At 49.2% G+C, this 18,392-nt stretch overlaps 2 protein-coding genes across 8 annotated transcripts in view; one reads left to right on the top strand and one right to left on the bottom strand.

Moving 5' to 3' along the window:
- APH1B (aph-1 homolog B, gamma-secretase subunit) overlaps positions 1 to 18,392 on the top strand; it is a 213,777-nt gene that overhangs the window by 44,905 nt on the left and 150,480 nt on the right. The window lies entirely within an intron of this gene.
- The window catches only part of CA12 (carbonic anhydrase 12), a 68,714-nt gene that overhangs the window by 4,102 nt on the left and 46,220 nt on the right, over positions 1 to 18,392 (bottom strand). The window contains exons 9-10 of one of the 3 annotated variants that reach the window (XM_007120503.4): positions 8,934 to 9,021; positions 7,971 to 8,182 (exon numbers count right to left, since the gene is read on the bottom strand). The exons of 1 other annotated variant lie outside the window; for it this stretch is intronic. In XM_007120503.4, coding sequence (XP_007120565.2) covers positions 8,110 to 8,182; positions 8,934 to 9,021 — 161 coding nt within the window. In that variant the 3' untranslated portion in view covers positions 7,971 to 8,109. Of the gene's footprint in view, positions 1 to 6,159; positions 8,183 to 8,933; positions 9,022 to 18,392 lie in introns of those variants that run through there. One more of the 3 variants, XM_007120501.4, reaches the window with a different exon arrangement.

The following is an 18,392-nucleotide window of genomic DNA, read 5'->3' on the forward strand; positions in this document are numbered from 1 at the left end:
GTTTTATACACATCAGTGTATACATGTCAATCCCAATCACACAATTCAGCACACCACCACCACCACCACCCCACCGCAGTTTTCCCCCCTTGGTGTCCATACGTTTGTTCTCTACATCTGTGTCTCAACTTCTGCCCTGCAAACCGGTTCATCTGTACCATTTTTCTAGGTTCCACATACAGAGCATGTATTATTTATGTAGTCAGACAAAACCATAATCTGACCACTTGTGGGATTTCTTATTGTCCTTATTAGAAAGTGTATATCATCAAAGGCCTTTCACACTCTGATCCCAACCACTTTCCTGCCCCCCACCATTCCCTGTCCTCCCTTCCCAGACATTTTCAAACACATCCCTGAGGCCTCTGTTTACGAAATGCACCATGAGCTCTCAAACCTCCACATCTTTGTTCTTGTTTTTCGCTCCAGGTAGAAAACATCGTATTCCTCCCTCAGGGTCCTGCTCAAGTGTCAGTCTTTGTGAAGTCTTTCCTGATTAGACTTAGAAAAACAAGTGGCTTTTTCCACTGTGATTCCTTAACACATACATATTTTTAAATCAAGGAATAATTTACATACAGTAAAATGCACCGATCTGAAGCATACAGTTGGATGAGTCTTGACAAATGTGTACGCCTGTGTAACCACCACCCCAGCAAGCTATAGAACGTTTCCTGTTCCCCAGGTGGTTCCCTTGCTTCCTTCCTAGTCAATCCACGTACCTTCCACAGAGGCAGCTGCTGGTTCCAACTTCTATCACCATGGGTTAGTTTCACTTTTGAACTTCATAAAAATGGAATAACACAAAGTGTACTCTTTTGTATCTGACTTCTTTCCTCAGCATAATTTTCTGAGATTCATGTCTTGGGGTATATCAATAAGTTGTAACTTTTTGCTGAATGGTATTCCATCTTATGGATGTACAGTTTGTTTAGTCCTTCTTCTGTTAATAGGCACATAGCATCTTTTCATACCACTCTTCTATATATTATGGTTAATGTTTTCTGTCTGTCTCCCTAAATGAGATTGTGATACCAATTATCTATCTGAATCATGGTTGCACTTAATTTGTGCTTAGCAAACACTGGTTGCTCGTTAAATCTTTGCTTTTGAATAAGGAGGTATGAGAAAGAAAGTCAATTGGAAATTACTTTGAATGATAGAAGAGAGCTAAAGGAAAATGCTGTTTCCTTATAACACTTTTGACACCAGAAGTGTGGGTTTCTCTACACCAAGCAATTCTCCAGTCCTCAGTGGACACCAACTGGCTGTTCTACAATTTAACTCAATTCTGACACTAACTGTCCAGAAATATTGCAGACCCCACAGGTTAGGGACTCAATCCCACAAGCCTGCCCCGACTTTAGACATCAATTGCAAGTCCCAGGTTGTCACTTGTACTTCTGACTGTAAATTACAGGTTCCCATGACTCCCTCCTCAGGTCTGATAATTTGCTAGAAAACTCAGGTAAACATTTACTTACATTTGCCAGTTTATTATAAAGGATATTAACAAGGGATATATTAACAAGGGATTATTATAAAGGATATTATAAAGGATATTAACAGCCAGATAAAGAGGTCCATAGGTCAAGGTATGAAGCAAGGGCACAGGGCTTCCATGCCCTCTCTGGGTGCACCACTATCCCAGCACCTCTGCGTTGGGAGCATTCTGAATCCCATTGTTTAGGGTTTTTATGGAGGTCCCATTATGCAGATGTGATTGATTAAATCATTCCCCATTGGTGATTTTTTTTTAATAGATTTATTTATTTATTGGCTGCGTTGGGTCTTCGTTGCTACGTGTGGGCTTTCTCTAGTTGCGGCAAGCGGGGGCTACTTTTTGTTGTGGTGCGCGGGCTTCTCATTGTGGTGGCTTCTCTTTGTTGCGGAGCACAGGCTCTAGGCACGCGGGCTTCAGTAGTTGTGGCACGCGGGCTCAGTAGTTGTGGCTTTCAGGCTCTAGAGCGCAGGCTCAGTAGTTGTGGTGCACGGGCTTAGTTGCTGCACGGCATGTGGGATCTTCCCAGACCAGGGCTCGAAGCCGTGTCCCCTGCATTGGCAGGTAGATTCTTAACCACTGTGCTACCAGGGAAGTCCCACCCCGCAACACAGTGGTGATTGAGCTCAATTCCCAGCCTCTCTCCCCTCCCTGGAGGCTGGGGGTGGGGCTGAACGTTCTAACCCTCTAGTCACATGGTTGGTTCCTCAGCCCCCATCCTCCAAGCTTCATCACCTCTTTAGCATCAGCTGAGGTGTGGCTTAAAAGGGCTTCTTATGAATAACATTTAGGAGCTTTGTGCCAGGAACCGAAGACAAAGACCAAGTACATATTTCGTGTTATATCCCAGTATCACAGGAGATTAATCCAGATTTCACCCAGCGGCTAAGAGGGAGTGATGAGCTCCTGACCATTCTTGTTCTCCATGAAAAGGATGTACCATATTCAGGAAAACTTTTCAAATGGTTATGTGTCGAGTGGTTGGGAAGGAGAGAAACTAAGATGCGTGAGACCTGTTGTTGGATGTCTAGGTAGCTTGGGAAACTAGTTTCAGCAGATGAACTAACTGGTTATGTTACCTGCCTCACCAGAAGAGTCTTTGCTTCTTTCAGAGAAGCTGGTCAACTCTGTCATCACCAGCAGAGTTGCTCTAGAGGTCTCAGTGTGCCCTTGAACCTGTAGGCCCTGTGTTTTTTTATTTTTTTTATTTTTTATTTTTTTAAAATTTATTTATTTTATTTTTATTTTTGGCTGTGTTGGGTCTTCGTTGCTGTGCGCAGGCTTTCTCTAGTTGCGTTGAGTGGGGGCTACTCTTCATTGTGGTGCGCGGGCTTCTCATTTTGGTGGCTTCTCTTGCTGCAGAACACGGGCTCTAGGCACGTGGGCTTCAGTAGCTGTGGCTCGCAGGCTCAGTAGTTGTGGCTCGCGGGCTCTGGAGCACAGATTCAGTAGTTGTGGCGCACGGGCTTAGTTGCTCCGCGGCATGTGGGATCTTCCCGGATCAGGGCTCGAACCCTTGTCCCCTGCATTGGCAGGCGGATTCTTAACCACTGCGCCACTAGGGAAGCCCGACCCTGTGTTTATTGTCTTCATAGTGGTGATTAAAAGTTAATATTTGAAACAAGTGAACTCGAGCAGAAATAATGATTTTGACTTACAGTGTGGAGAGGTCATAGTGGCCATGTGAGTAGAGATCACGCTCCTTCTTGGGCTCCCACCCACAGGACAAGTCCCAGAGTAGTGTGCCAGGCCTGGCCAGGCTTCTCCTTCTTGATGGACCAAGGGGATAAGCTCTGAATGGAAATGCCAGGATGGGGCAGGATGTTATTTGGCTGTGTGGTTCTTCTCTCCCTCCCCCTCCTTCTCCCTTTCTTCTTCTTCTTCTTTATTGAGGTATAATTCATGTAAGATAAATGACACCTACTTAAAGTCTAAAATTTGAGCCATTTTGACATATGTAGAGAAACCATCACCACAAGCAAGATAACGTACATATCCATCACCTCAACAATTTTCCATACCCCTTCGTAATCCCTTCAGCCACCACCTCCTCCCCAGGCAACCGCTGATCTGCTTCCTGTCGCTATAGTTTAGTTTGCATTTTTAAGAATTTTATACAAATGGAATTTTTATATGTGTGTGTTTGTTTATATTTGTGTGTGTATTTATTCCTTGTCTCTAGTTCAGCTTCAGGAAGAGAGAAAGTTCAGTGCACGTGTCCCTGGGAATTTGGTTCGCTGAATTAGAGGTGAGGGTAACATCCCAGGAGTTAAGCTGACTCCTTTGTCTGCTGGCAGTTGGCAGAACTTGCTCAGACTTTTCCTGAGCAGATGGCAGAGTTTAATGTTACGAAGCAGATTGGGGGCTGGAGGTTGTCGTTGATTTTCCAGAAATTGTTGGCACAGATGCCTTTAGGGCCTTTATCCTGTGGGGTTTTATGACGTTGTGGCGTGATTATGATAAGCATATGGCAAATTCTGTTCCAAAAAGGTGTTTCCGTGGCACCGGGGCTGTGGAGGGCAGACCCTGCACTGCCGCTGGAGATCAGAGCACTGCGGGAGCTGTGTGGCCTTGGCTCAGCCCAGAGCTCCAGCCCTTGTTTCGTTTTCCACTTATAAGATATAGGGGCAGCGCTCCCTCTTTCCCTGGGCTGTTGCATAAAGGCGTGGAGGTGCGTCAAAACAGTCAAGGGTATACAAGCGGGAGGCATTACTGAATCCCCGGTTGACCTGCAGTCATGATGATATGCTGACCTGCAATAATTTTTTTTTTGGTGAATAATTCCATATACACCACAGAGCACTTTGGCCCTTGTTTCTGCCATCATTCTATAGTGAAAGGGCATATGGGTGGGGCAGACAGACCCTCCACTGCAGTGTTGCCTCGGCCTCGCACCTTTCCCCTACACCCTGCGGCAGTTGAATCCCAGCCAGGGGACCACGTAGGGCCAGGCGTGCCTGCCCGCCGTGTCCAATGTGGCTATGCATGGTGACGCCAAAATGGTAACCACTGCCCAGGAGGCTCCTCTGCTGCCCGGCAGGTGGCCCCGGAGGTCTCATTTCCTCCTGTAAGTGGGTCTCGAGCTTCTCCCCACATCTCGAAGGAAGGTGACTCCTTCTAACGTGAGGGACAGGGCACAGCTAACAAGTCAAGAGGTTCGGGTTTCAGGCGTTCGCCCCCTTCAGGATGGCAGGTTCCAGGAGAGAATGCATTCGTACCGCATCGTCCGGCGCGGGAATGTTCAGACTCCAAGGAGATCAGGAGGGGGTGTTGGGGGCACAGGGGGCAGGTAGCACCTGGCACCTGGCCAGGGTCCTGCAGCGAGGTCCCTGGAAGTTAACCAGGCGCCCTCATGCCCGCAGCGGAAGCTCCTGCAAAGGCAAGGACGCCCTAGTCCGGGTCGCTGCTGAGTACCTGGACCCCAGGGTGTGGCTGAAGGGTGTGGCCAGGGCCGGGAGGGCTGGGGACCCCCGGAAGGGGCGAGGGGAAGGGATGCAAGGACAAGGGGAGCCACGCCTAAGGGCTGCTGGCCTGCTTCCCTTGGGCCTGATTTTCCGTATGCCCTCTTTTCTCCCATCCTCCATATCCACCCTCTCTGGATTCCCCCATCTCTGTATCCTGTCCCCCATCCTCACCTTCCAGAGCTTTCTTCCAGGGTTTATTTTGTGTGAAAGTCATCTAGGTTTAACCCTTCCAAAGGATATGTCAAAGGAGGTTAGGGTTCCATATCTCACAGTGGCTCTACTGGCCACTGGCCACGCGTGGCTGCTGAGTACTTTGAATGTGGCTACTGAAACTGAGAAACTCCATTTATTTTATTTTATTTTATTTTTTTATTATTATTATTTTTTCTGCGGTACGCGGGCCTCTCACTGTCGCGGCCTCTCCCGTCGCGGAGCACAGGCTCCGGACGCGCAGGCTCAGCGGCCGTGGCTCACGGGCCCGGCCGCTCCGCGGCACGTGGGATCCTCCCGGACCGGGGCACGAACCCGCGTCCGCTGCATCGGCAGGCGGACTCTCAACCACTGCGCCACCAGGGAAGCCCAATTTTATTTTATTTTAATAAATTTAAATTTAAAAGCTGATAATTCAGTTATTTGGAAAACTTTGTGTTTGGAGCAACTTGGGTATGTGAATATGCTCTTTCAAAGGTAAATTTTTATGAAATCTAAATATAGATCAAATATTTTCAGTGAAAATTTAGAGAGTTGAGTGAAGGGGAAAAGAATGTAAGGTGGAACCTAAAATGGGATTAATAGTCAATGCAGCAAAGTCCTAGAATGTTTTTTAAGGAAATAAGTATAGGTTTTTACCATTTGACACTAACGAAACAGAGCAAAGACACTGAAGACCTCCCCTTCGTGAGAGGCAAAGAAGCCAGGGCCTGCCCTGTGTCCCTGCCCCAGCCGGGGCCTCGTCTTGGTTACTTTCACCTGCCATGCGCCCAGCACAGCACCCGGGCCCTCCCGGGGGTCAGTGGGAGGCAGAGGAGCTTCAGCAGCACTTTCCTGTAGAGGCGGCCAGTGTCGGGGAATGAGTGAGAACCTGAGGAAAGCTTTCCCAGCTGCAGGGCTGGACCCTCAGGAGTCCCACATGGAGTAGCAAGGAGGGTGACAGTGTTGATCCTTGGAGCCCTCTCCCTGGCTTCGTTTCGTCTGAGCCAAGAGGGCCGAGAGCCCAAGCTGTGCTGAGGAGGGAGAGGGCAGGAAAACTGTCACCGTTTTCACCTCCCCCATAACTCTCCCTTTTTATGAACAGCCATTGTGCCAGGTACGATGCTGTCTCTGTGCTCTCACAAAATCTGTCCCTAAAAGCTGTAGAGACCTCACAGCTCTGGAGTGCTTTTTGTTGATTTCTGATTGGCAGCTTTGGGACAAGGCCAAGAAAGCGTCGTCTAATTCCCACCGCTCCGTCCTGAGGGCTGTCGCTGCCGTCACTTGATCAGCATCAGGCTGGTGTGCAAACGGCGAGGCCGGATGCCACCCCTGGCTCCAGGGCGGTCAGAGGTCTCATGCACGCGCGCACGCGCGCACACACACACACACACACACCCCCGAGTCTCCATCTGTAACTCCACCTAGCAAACAAGCTACAAAGACATAGGGCTTGCCATCACTACAGAAAGTTAAGACAGTGGAGAAGAGAGCAGACTTCTCAGAGTCAAGGGAGGAGGAGAGGGAAAAAGACGATCTAAAGAAACCTATGCTTCAGGAGGACATCTCATGCTGTCAAAATGAGAGCGGGAATTAGAAGGTGCTCTGTGAACTGCAGGGTGTCAGCCAGGAGAGGTTGAGGTGGGGGGGCTCCTTCTCAGTCTTGGAACTAACTGGTCTCTGCTGGGCTCTTACATCGGTGGGCGGAGAATAAAGGAGTTACGTCATCTCAGAAACTGTCACTTGGGGGAAAGACCATGAAGGATCTTTGTAACTTTCCATTATTTCTGGTCCCTGAATGCCATGATGCCAGCCCCTGCACAGATCACTTCCTGCTTTCATAGTTTGAAAATATACTTTCACTCAGCCATGGCTCGATGTCTTCTTCCAAGTCAGAGAAGTTGGTAGGTCCCAATTCCAGGTTGACAGTAGGGACACAGACCACAAAGGTGGCAGAGATAAAATTTGGGCAGGAGAGACAAAGCTCTTCAACCATTTTGCTTCTGTTTCCTTTAGACACAAAAGCAGCTTAGGTCATCTCAGAGTTCACGTCTCCTTGAGGAGAGAGAAGGCAACAACACATTTTCAAGGAATAGCCAAATTATTTATAAAATCCGTAAAGTACGAAACATAACGACACCCCTGACAGGAGGTTGGGTCGGGCTTAATATTCTGTCCTCACACTTAGGGCTTGACAAGCAACTTCTGATTCCAGTTCTCATTCCAAAGTGAGACTCTTCCAGATCTTACGTGTCTTCTCTCTCTCTGAGGGCCATTCAGTGCATCTGATTCAATTGTAAAGCAATTATACTCCAATAAAGAAGTTAAACAGACAAACAAACAAACAAAGGGCAGGACTTGGAAAATGCCTCTACTATATTGCAAAGTATATCTCTTGTTTTCTTTTTGTCTCGGACACGTTGACCCTTCCTGTTACCCCCGTCCCCCCAGCTGTAAGGTCAGACTAAAGGTTTTGTCATAGCAGAAGGAAAGCAGACAACAAGCCCTTCCCTGAGGAAGGAAACTGAGTCTCAAGAGCAGAGCCTAAGTCTGAGTGCAGAGAGAGTCCGTGTTCTGGTCTGAAAGCATGGACAAGAAGCAGAATTCCCAGGACACTTGAAACCACATTCAAGTGAAGCCCTGGATGAGAGTGTTTTCTAACCATTAACGGCCCGCAGCGGGCGACGTGGTTTGTGCTCCCCGAATCCGGACCACTTCATGGTCTCACACTCACGAAGCAGACAGCTCAGACTTTCTACCTCCTAGGCAAGCTTTCCCCATCCACGCTCCCACTGGGGGTGGCATGGCATCAGGATGGTGGGGTCCCCCAAGGGTCTGGAGTGCTTGTGGGTGGAACTCCAGAGAGCCCTCAGGTATTTCAAGTGTCCAGGGAGCCACAGCAGGTTGTGTCCAAAGCCGAGTCCTTCCTTGGACACGCCTGGGCATGCCAGGGCCTCAGGCATGGGTCTCAGTCTCCTGTTTGATGGCCGGTTTGTAGATGACGCCTTTGTTGGCAACTTTTTTGCTGCTGGAACAGCAAGGACACATGAGTGTTGTCAGTCAAAGTGGAAAGAGGCAAGAGCAGCCCAACTCAGCTATGGAATGAGGCAAGTCAGATTCCTCCCTTGGAGACCTTCTCCAATTCTGTTGGTCTTGGGAGGAAACGCCCCCCAATAAAGCATTAACCGAAAGGGAACCTGTTCATTTTTCAACTGTTCTCTTTTAACGCTTGACGTTACTAGACCTGCATTTTGACGAAGGTCTCATTACCACCCTGCTTCAAGTCTCTGATTCCTACAGGGTTTCTGACAACCTCTTTTTTTCATACCAGGAAAAATAAATTAGGTTTTAGGAAAAACTAAACATGACAATAAAAACACAGGCAAAGGGCATCAATGTGAGTAAGAAATCAAAAAATTTCCCTCAGTTTTCTTCTGGGTTCAGGGAAGAAAAACCGGATGTCAAGATCTTAGAAAGAAGACAGCCTTGGTTCTTGTGTGTAGGTAAATGGGACCTCCCTTCCAAATCAAGAGGCTTGTCCAAGGTCTTAGCAGTGGCAGCAAAGCTGGCAGACACACCTCCAACTCTTGAGTGCAATGACTCTTGAACCACCAGCATCCAGTGTCTCACTGGATCAGTGGTGTTTGGGAAATGACACTCCTAGGATAAGTGTTGGTACAGGTGACAGGGCTGTTCGTTCTGCAGGCTGCCTTCCCGAACAGATCAGTCCTCATGGACACAAAGCCGCCCACTCCCATCTTGGGCCCAAATCAACTCACCTCTTCTTCCTTCTGAAAAGCCAAACGGATACTACCAGGACAATACAGATGCCCAGAACGCCAGCCAGGGCCACAAAAAGGGCGATGCCTGTTAAGGGGTAGTGCACACTCATTACAATTCTCCCTTCCCCTTCATCTCATCCCCATAGCATATGTGTGCGCAGTCAAGTGACAGCTGCAGAATCATCTACAGAAAGGTGTAATTTCCCCACCTCTGTTCTTAGGTTCTGGTCTTTGGCCTAGCAGGATTGGCTGGAGTACTCACAGGGGGCCATTTGCAAATTGTAGCGATTCTCCAGCAGGGGTTCTCAAACTTGCACCAGCATCATCTGAAGAGCTTGTGTCTAATGTAGACTTTTTTTGAGCCCAACCCTCAGAGACTCTGATTCAGTCTGGGGTTAGGCCCAGGAATCTGCATTTTAACCAAACACCTCTAGCTGATGCTGATGTATGTGGTCCATGAACCACACTTTGAGAAACCCTGGGCTACAGAATAAGAACTTATTCCATTTTTGCTTGCTGGATTTAAGGCCCCTTGAGATGCCTCTTTATCAGCTTTGGCCCCAAGTTCCATTACACAGTCGTAAGCAGTCCAAAACAACCAGGGCCCATTGCCAAGGTCAACCGGCTGGTCACCCAACCTCCATACTGGGCTTAGGCTTAGTTTTTAGGCAATGGCTTCCCATCCTGGCAAACAGAAGGTCTTGGATAGGCTCTTTGAATGTACACATGCTATAAAGTGATTAGGTCGTTCATTAGGGGAGCATTTGATTGGCAGCTCATCTCTGAATCAGAGAGTGACTTGAGGGTAAGACACACAGTGGGGAGGGGGTCAGGAGTCAGAGTGACAGCACAGAGAAGCAGAGAGGATGAGCTTGAAGAATCACAGGCCCAGATCACACCGAGAATCGCAGTGATCACCCAGCTGCAGTATGCACGGCCAGTTGGCCACATACCCAGACTCAGTCCTGTGTAGGTAGGGTCTGGCATTTCTAAAGGAAGAGGAAAAGACTGGAAATTAACCGAGTCAAACCCTGGCAGTTTTGACCAGTGTGTTGAGCAAAGCTCTACCTTTTGTTTGGGTGGAGGTACAGGGCTGCTGCAGCCCTTCTGGGGAGGTTCCCTCTTGGCTCAGGTGCCTGATGGGGTACAGGGAATGGCCCACCCAGGGAATTCACACCGTCATCCCTCCCTCTGATGCCCCTTTAATCACAACAGTCTCTTTGCGCGGCTAAGACTTCAGTTTTTGATACAATATGGCCAACTTGGAAGGTGAGGAAGGGTAAGAATCAGAGTCTACCTTGGTGAGCTGTCATCTGCTTCTCTGGCACCTACCTCTCTTCCTCAGCAAGGAAGCTGCCAGGTTCTATCTGGCTGGGGCCAGCAGAGCTTGGTTGGAACCTGTCACCAGCCTTCTACACCCATCCCCATCCAGTACTGTCGTCATGGTTTGTTTCTATTTTTGCTTTGGCCCCGGTGGACAAACTGGAGAAGCCCCTCCACCATACCAGCCTCTCTTCCCTGCTACATGGAAACAGAGGAGCGTGGCTTCTTCAGCAAGTTATTGTTGGAGATGAATGGGGTGAGTTAGTGGGGTCCTCAGTGGGGCTGAAATAGTGCCCAGTGATCTAAGGTGAAATCCCATGGTCAGCCTACTAGGAACCTCTCTGGGGAGGGCCCTGAGTGAGTCTGTCCTCTTGAGTAACACAGAGGAGCCCAGTCACAAAGCCCCCAGGTCACCCCAGCTGCTTCCAGGTTCTCAGAACTACTCCTCTCCTCATTCTTCCAGTCAGATTCTCCATCTAGAGAAAGTCTCTGCTTACACACACCCTCCTGTCTGGTGGTTTTCTGATCTCAGTAGAAACTTCTAGCTTGTGGTGGGGGCGGGGATGGGGGGTTGTTCCAGTTCACACTGGAAGCCAGAGCTGTGCAGATGGTGGCCACCCAGCCAGACACTCAGGAGAGCCTGTGCCCATAGAGCCCACCGTGGCAACGGAGACCCTGGGAGAGCCCCGATCAAGTGTGAGATGCAGGCAGAGGGCCAGGGACCACCCCCCCTTGGGGCACTTGACACCCTGGGGAACCAGACCTGAGACTGCAGGGTGAGGTTTTGCTCAGCCCCTTCTCCTGCCATCTGGCCCCAGTCTGGCTGATTCCCCTGGGGCCATCAGCCCCGAGTTCTTTCCCTTCTGTCTTCCTTCACAGTCTAATATTGAGCCAATAGCCTCCCTGGTCCACGGCTGGGCCCTAGTTGTCCCTGGTCTGGCTTCCCAGGTGGCCCCAGACTGTTGAAAGGATAAGCAGGGCAGGTATGGATAGGAGCCGTCCACAAAGGGCAGGGTGGCCTGTTCTCCTAGCTGTTGCCGGCCACCACTGGCAGCCCACAGCCTCCCAGGTGGCAGAGAGCGTGGCTCCCCTCGCCCGATTCCCTGCCCCGAACACAGGGACCAGTCTGTGGCTTGGGGAGACGCTCAGGACGTGAGCCTCCCCCTGGGGAAAGCATCAGGTGTTTGTACAGCACATGCTCTGTTCCCTGCATGGCCTGTGGCCTCTGCACACTAGAATTTGTTTTTTGTTTTTTGTTTTTTAAGGTACCTAGAGGTAACCAAGGCCTCTAGGATCTTAAAAACAACAACCACTGAAAAAAAACCCCAACTAGTCGTGATTTCTTTTCCAAGCCTTTTTGATGAAATACACTTTTTTTTGTTGTTCCTAAAGCTCCAGATGCTTGTGGTACTAAACTAGTTCTCGCCACAGGAGACTATTACTAGTAAGCCTAACCACTTGGCTAAGCCATGCAAACTGGACGGTTTCTAAAGTCGGCGCTTTCACAGTCACCTCAAACATCCTGAGAGCCGCACAGGCCCCCAGACAACTGACAGCCCCGCTCTGGGGCTGGAGGAGGTGCCCTCAGGCCGTGGTTTTAGGGAGCAGAGTGAAGGCTTGGAAGCAAGGCCCCAGGCATGAGACTTTTCTCATGAGCACGTGGCGCAGCTGGGTGGCTGATCTGGAGGGAGAGTCTGGCTTTCCTGTGTCACTGAGCAGTGTCCCCGGCTGTATTAGGCCCTATAAACAGCAGCCTAATTTAATCCAGGGCTCTAATGTGGGTTCCTTGCTCCTGGATGACGACTTCTTAGGGCCTAAGTTGCCTCTCCTTGGAAACAATGAAACAAGACCAAGCAGGTATGAAGACAAGGAAGTCCCCAGAGTCTGGGACAGATGCTTTACAGCCCAGTGTTTGATGCAGCAAAAAACAAAGCAGCTTGACTGAGCAAGCGAAGAGCATAAGCCCCTTGGGAAGAGGAATGGCAGCGAGGGCGGCGCCTCATGGGAATTCTGCCCGCCAGGAAGCCCACGGCAGGAAGACGACGCTGGGATGCTATCTCCTGCCAGGTGAGACAGCACCAAGCATCAAGGAGCAGAGCTCCTCTGCCGAGCTGGATAAAGCGCAGGGCTTGGGTCCCACTGGAGGCAGATGCCAGAGTATCTGCTAACTAAAGGGAGAGGGGAGGTCACAAAAGGCATCAGGAGACCTGTTGGGGCGACTAGAGAACTAGTGCCCAGAGAGAGAAGCCGAAGCGCCCCCCGCAGCACCTCTGGGATGTTGCAGAGAACAGGCGTCAAAGATGGTGCAGGGAGGGACAAAGATTCACTTGCAGATTAAACAAAGAACTGGTTTCTGAATGGCAAATGAGACAGGGAGTTCCCACTGAAGACCAGTGGGACAGACAGGAGAAACGAGACAGGCTGGTTGACAGAGACGGCCCATGAGAGGCACGGGGTGAGAACGCAGTGAAGGGGCCCCTGAGCTGACAGGTACGAGGGCACGTGCCACACGGACGTGAGAGAACCGCCTGCTCTTCATACAAGGCTCCGGTGCGAGTCAGGGCGGGCAGGAGGGCAGTACGACACACAGAAGGAAATCACACAGACAGAGAAGAACTCCAGTACCACACGCCTCACCCGGGAAGGCACAGACCCCCGAGAAGATCAGCAAGCTGCTCGCCACGGGGCACTGCTACCTGTCTGGCTGGCTCAGGTGCTGCGTCTTCCACGGGCATCTTGCTGGACCTGAGGGATGCTGGTTAACTGCGTCTGAGGTCTTCTGAAGCCTCAGGTGGACACACAGAAAAGTCCAGCGGGAGGAACGAGCACCTCATTTACACAGCTTGCAGTTCCTGAAACAAGTCTAGCATTTTCTAGGTCGATTTGCAGTTCTGTTTATTCAAACAGAGTTTTGAATAAAAGGAATACAATCCTTTTCCTTTCAGTGTATTATTTTAAAGTATGGACTGTTTTAGTAGGTGACATGTTCCACAGTGATTAGATGCGTATACATATAGGTGTATGTCTTTAGCAGCCTCGAGTCTTATAAAAGAGGCAGGGAGAGTTTTGGTTTAGCAGGGATTTGAGAGCTTAAATATATAAAATCCAGTTTCAGATGGTAAAACTCTTGTTATTATGCTTACTACGAGTCATAGACTCAAGTAACTGAAATGCTGGTCCTCTCTTTGGATGATGCTTTGGTAAGAAAAGCAAGGAAGATGCCCTCCGTAACCACAGAGCATAACTACCTTAAGAGGACATATTTTACTGGAGCTTTTCTTAACACTGTGGAACCCACTGAAGAAATAATTTCTACAAATAAGTCTGCCCAAAAGATGCCGCCAGATTACATGTGGGAGCTGGTTTTCTATGACCGTGCTAGGGCCTGAGGGCTTTGCCTTCCAGATTGCAGGAATGCAGCCCCAGAAGAGAGAGCTGTGCTGCTCTGAGGGGGCCTAAACCCTGGGACAGTGGGCGAGGGTTATGCAGCACTGGGTGCTTCATGCTCTCAGTTCCCTTTGGGGGTCAGGCTGTTTGTGCTGCAGGAATGACACAGGTGGTGGGACCGGGGCTCTTAACCCCTGTCAGGCTAGATGACAGAAGGCCTGACGGCATCCCTCAGCACCCCCCTCCCAGATCTTCAACACTTGACAGCTACGTTCTGATCTTTACGTTTTCCTCAACAAATAGATTGATTTGGATGCTGTCGGCAAATTGATGACAAAGCAAAATAAGACTTACTAAAACTAAAACTTGACAACCGGTCAGGCTTCTGTTTAGATCGTTCTGCAGAGAAGACACTGCTGGGGAGAGGGGAAGGGAGACGGGTCGGCTCCATTCCTTCAGACTTGTAATGAGCACCAGGCACGGTGCCAGGCACAAAAGGCTAGTACGACGCCCACAGCCCCTGCTTTAAGGGGCTCGTGGTGTGTGGGTAATAGAGGCATATTTTTTCTTTTTTTTTTTTTCTGCGTGGTAATACATCATTACCCTGTGGTGTGCTAAAAACTGTAACATAGATGAACAAGTTCAGCTGCACTGAAGCAGGAGACTGTAAGTCACCCTCGGGGGGATGGGGAAGACTTTGGCAGGATATGGTTGGAGTTGGGTCTTGAAAATTTTTCCTGGTGGAAGAGGTGAGGGGCATCCCAGACAAAGGGACTCGTGTGTGCGAAAGTCAACAGCATGCACACATGAAAGCACCTGCCATGTTGAAGGAGGCCCCACAGGGCAGGATGGGAGCAGGGGAGACATGCTGGAAGGATCAGCTGGTGCTGATCAGCAGAACCACGAAGGGTGGTCCCAGGTTTCCGCCTGACCCCTTCTCCCGCTGTCTGGGCCAGAGGCTTATTGCTGGGAGCAAGAGAACATCCCTGGTGGGGTCTTCTGTTCCCCGCAGTGGCTAACGTGGGGCGTGCTCAGTAACACGTGGCGTGTGGAACTGCATTAGGTGTGACTAGGACTCCACTGCTTAGCACATTTGACGTTCGTTCCTGACTATTCAGACCCTGTATCCGGGGTAGGGGATTTTAAGGGGACCTCCTCTGGTCTTTCACTTGGATCCTTTGGAAGAATTAATCTTTTTCCATCTAATAGAGTTTATTTATAAATAGGGACTTTTAGAAAGTTGACAAGGTCAGTGACCACAAGCATACATTCTAGTCTCAAAAAATTAGATAATTAGCCATCTTAGCTTTGTAAGGTTTTTTTCCTCTCTCTTTTTTAAACATTTTATGAAACTACCCAGGTCCCTCAGGGTCAAGCAGATTCTAATCAGGCTACTCCACAGCTCTGCTGAAGGGGAAAGCCCTACCCCTCAACTGCCCAGCGTTCTTGGCTAAGTGTCGCCTCAGCTGGCTCCAGGCTCTGAGGCATGTGACATGCACTTGCTCAGAGCAAGTGCACTGAAGACACGATTATAGAAACTCTTTGGCTTCCTCTTGTCCTTCAAGTTTTCCTTGCCCTGACATGTTGAAAATAGAACTTGATAACATTAGCATTGGGGTTTTATTGGTCTGGCTTTATCACCCTTTGCCATCTGGACCCAGTGTTGGTGTCTTTGGCTGGGAAGAGGTCAACTTTGGGGAACCGAGAACCGGGCCCCTGAACTATATAGATGTGCCTCTACTGTCTCTCTCCTTCCTCACATCGGGCAGCTGACTCCTACGAGATCTGGACTGCCCCCAGGATGTGTTCCTCCTCTCCAAGACCCCACCTGGAGGACGTGAGTCTTGTTTCCTCTCTTCAGCTCAAGACTTCCATTTGTGCCACTTGGAAGAGGCACTTTTTAAGAGCTGAAAAAAAAGTGCCTGGCGTGACTTTCATCTCTCCACAAGGAGAGGGCATTTTAACCAAGGGCAACAAGAATCAACCTACACAAGAGAAGAAAAAAAATCATACGAAAGGGAAGGAACAGAATGATGAGGGGATTCTGAAGAAAGTTGCTACCTCAGAGGCATCTGGACCCCTGGTGAAGGAATTGGTATGCTTCTTTGAAGGGTGAATAGTTCTCTCTCGTCTACTTCTCTTAGCCTTGGCCCTACCCAATTTTACAAGAAGAGTACCTACTCAAATCCTAAAGGAAGATGGGAAACAGGGATAGAATAGAATAAAGACCAGGGCATGTGATATAAAACCCTAGAATCCTGTGGTAGGAGTGGAAAAAAAAAGTTCTGGGCCTAGGAAAGTCGTTGTACAATCCGTAGGGCAGCGGTTCTCAATCAGGGGCAACTTTGCCCCTCCTCCCCCAGAGACACTTGACAATGTCTAGAGATGTTTTGGCTGTCACAAGAGGGGGGGATGCTGCTGACATCTAGAGGGTAGAGTTCAAGGACACTGCTAAACATCCTGCAGTGCAAAGGGCAGCCCTCACAGTGAAAATTATCCAGCTCCAAACGTCAGTATTGACGTGCTGATGCCAAGGCTGAGAAACCCTGCCCTAGGGCCATCATAGACTCTACACCTCTTAAGGACAGAAGCCAAGCTCTGTGTTCCTTTTCTAACACAGTTGAAGAAAATACAGGGTCCAGTTAAGTGATTCAGTCCCAGTTGTTCCAATTTGGTTAAACCTCAGATCCCCCTCTCAAGGTCCGTGCACTTTCTTTCATAAAGGATTTCCTTAACATTACTTTTTTCCTGGCAGAAAACTCCAGAGTTTTCATTTTCCAACCCCATAGTTCCTGTTAACTTTCAGAGAAGACCCTGAATTAAACCAGCCCCTAATTACGGACATGCCTCCATGGAAGAGCATGCAAACAACTGAGTCCAAATTGCTCAAGGTTCCCAGTGACAAACAAGCTTACCCCATCAACCTGAAAGGGCATGTTACAGTCTGAGACCCGCTCCACGTTGGTGTGAGAAGGCCCTTGTGAATTGCAGGCGCCCCTTGGGGGGATGAGGTTTGGGGCTTCACTCCTTTGGGGCTGCCTCATCCTTGTTTCTTAGGGGACAGCCCCATTTGCTGCCCGAGTCTTTGGGAAATGAGGGGAAGGGGAGAATTCTGGCCAAGTTTCTATAATCAGCCTCCAAATGAACAGGTTTGCCTTGGACTGCCACAGATTCTTATTCCAGGGAGAAAGCCCAGCCCAGCCTTTGGAAGCAGCAGCTCTGGGTAAGCCGTGCAGGAGGGGCAGCGGCAAAGCTGCATTTGGGCTGTGATCTCCACGTCCTGAGCTGGAGCCGGTCTGGGGGCTTCTGCTTAGAGGCCCCTCAAGCTCCCCCAGCCAGACTGGGAGGGTCTACTGAAGCGCTCTGTTACCAGCCTGACTGCACTGCCTGCTCTACAGGCGCCAGCTTAGACCTGAACTGGTCTAAGAAGATGGCTAATTATCCCCGAGGCTACAGTTCATTGTACACGTGGGGGTTACTTTTGGATGTCAAGTTCCTGCATGCTTTCTTCTGCTTCTCTGTAACTGCCCTCACACACTGTCCCTGCAACGTAAAGTCAGGACGGACAGTTGTTAGTGTCCACTTAGAATCGGAACATGTTAGCACCGAAAGGACGTTAACTCACCTAGTCCAACCCATCATTTTAGGGCTGAGGAAACCAAGGCCAAAGAAGGGACATGATTTGCCTGTGTCATATAGGCAGGAGGAAACAAAGTGAGGCCTTGAACCCGGGTCTACTGACTGTTGGGGAGTACCTGTCACACTATCCCTGGTGACTTGTAGAGACTTAGCCCAGAGAACAGAGCTGACTATTATCCTTGAATCACAAGCAAAATTCTACCTGATCTATGTGGGCAGAGTCCCTTAGCTCCAGGAGGAGTTTTAGGTAAGAGTTGAAGTATTTCCGTTTAACCCTTGACTACTATATACTTCATTTAGAAAAATAGGAAAAGAGAATGTTATATCCGGAATAGAACACCAGGGGATAATTCTATGCATTTGAGGTATTTCCTGGAAAAGGAGTTGGTATAGATATCATCATGTACATCCTCAATTTTTAGGAGGGGCCATTGTTTATAGGTTCAGTTTTCAGACCGAGAAACTGGTGAAAAGAGGAAAATGACCTTAACTAGTGACATCTGGAGAGGAGAACACAAAAGATAAATTCTTGGACGGTTCTTGATTAAGTAACTGACAGAGAAGGACGTAATTCTGACCATATGTGTGGGTCAGTTCAAAAGGGCATGTTTCTAAAGCTTTCTGGCAAGGGCCTTGAAATTCAGTCTTCATGTGGTCCACTAAGCTTAGCAGGTGATAGTTATAATCTCACACACTATGAAAGGAACAACAACAGAACAAGATGCCCCGTGTGAGACGAGGAGAGCTGATTCTCTGACAAGTGGGTTAATGGTCATCCTTAAATATGAACCCTCGGCCCAGCTTGGCCACAAGTGATGTGAGAAAGTGAACTTGGCGATTTGAAGAGTGTGGGCCTCTCACCCCTTTCCCCGGGCCCCCAGCTTCCAGCTGTCTTGATGTAGATACCGAGCAAGTCAAGATGTTAACTGTCCATCTGGGGAGTTATGGTTACGGATTTAAAAGGAAGAACTGAGCTTCCATAGCTCAGGAAGAAACCGAACTATTAAGCTTCATTCCGTATAGATCTCGGATGCCTGTGCAAGCTTCAAGGAGATGAGACAAAAGGCAGTTCTGAAGATACTTTCTTGTCTAACGGGCCCTGCTACA

The sequence above is a fragment of the Physeter macrocephalus genome, chromosome 11 (assembly GCF_002837175.3).
Source record: "Physeter macrocephalus isolate SW-GA chromosome 11, ASM283717v5, whole genome shotgun sequence".
Classification (NCBI taxonomy): Eukaryota; Metazoa; Chordata; class Mammalia; order Artiodactyla; family Physeteridae; genus Physeter; species Physeter macrocephalus.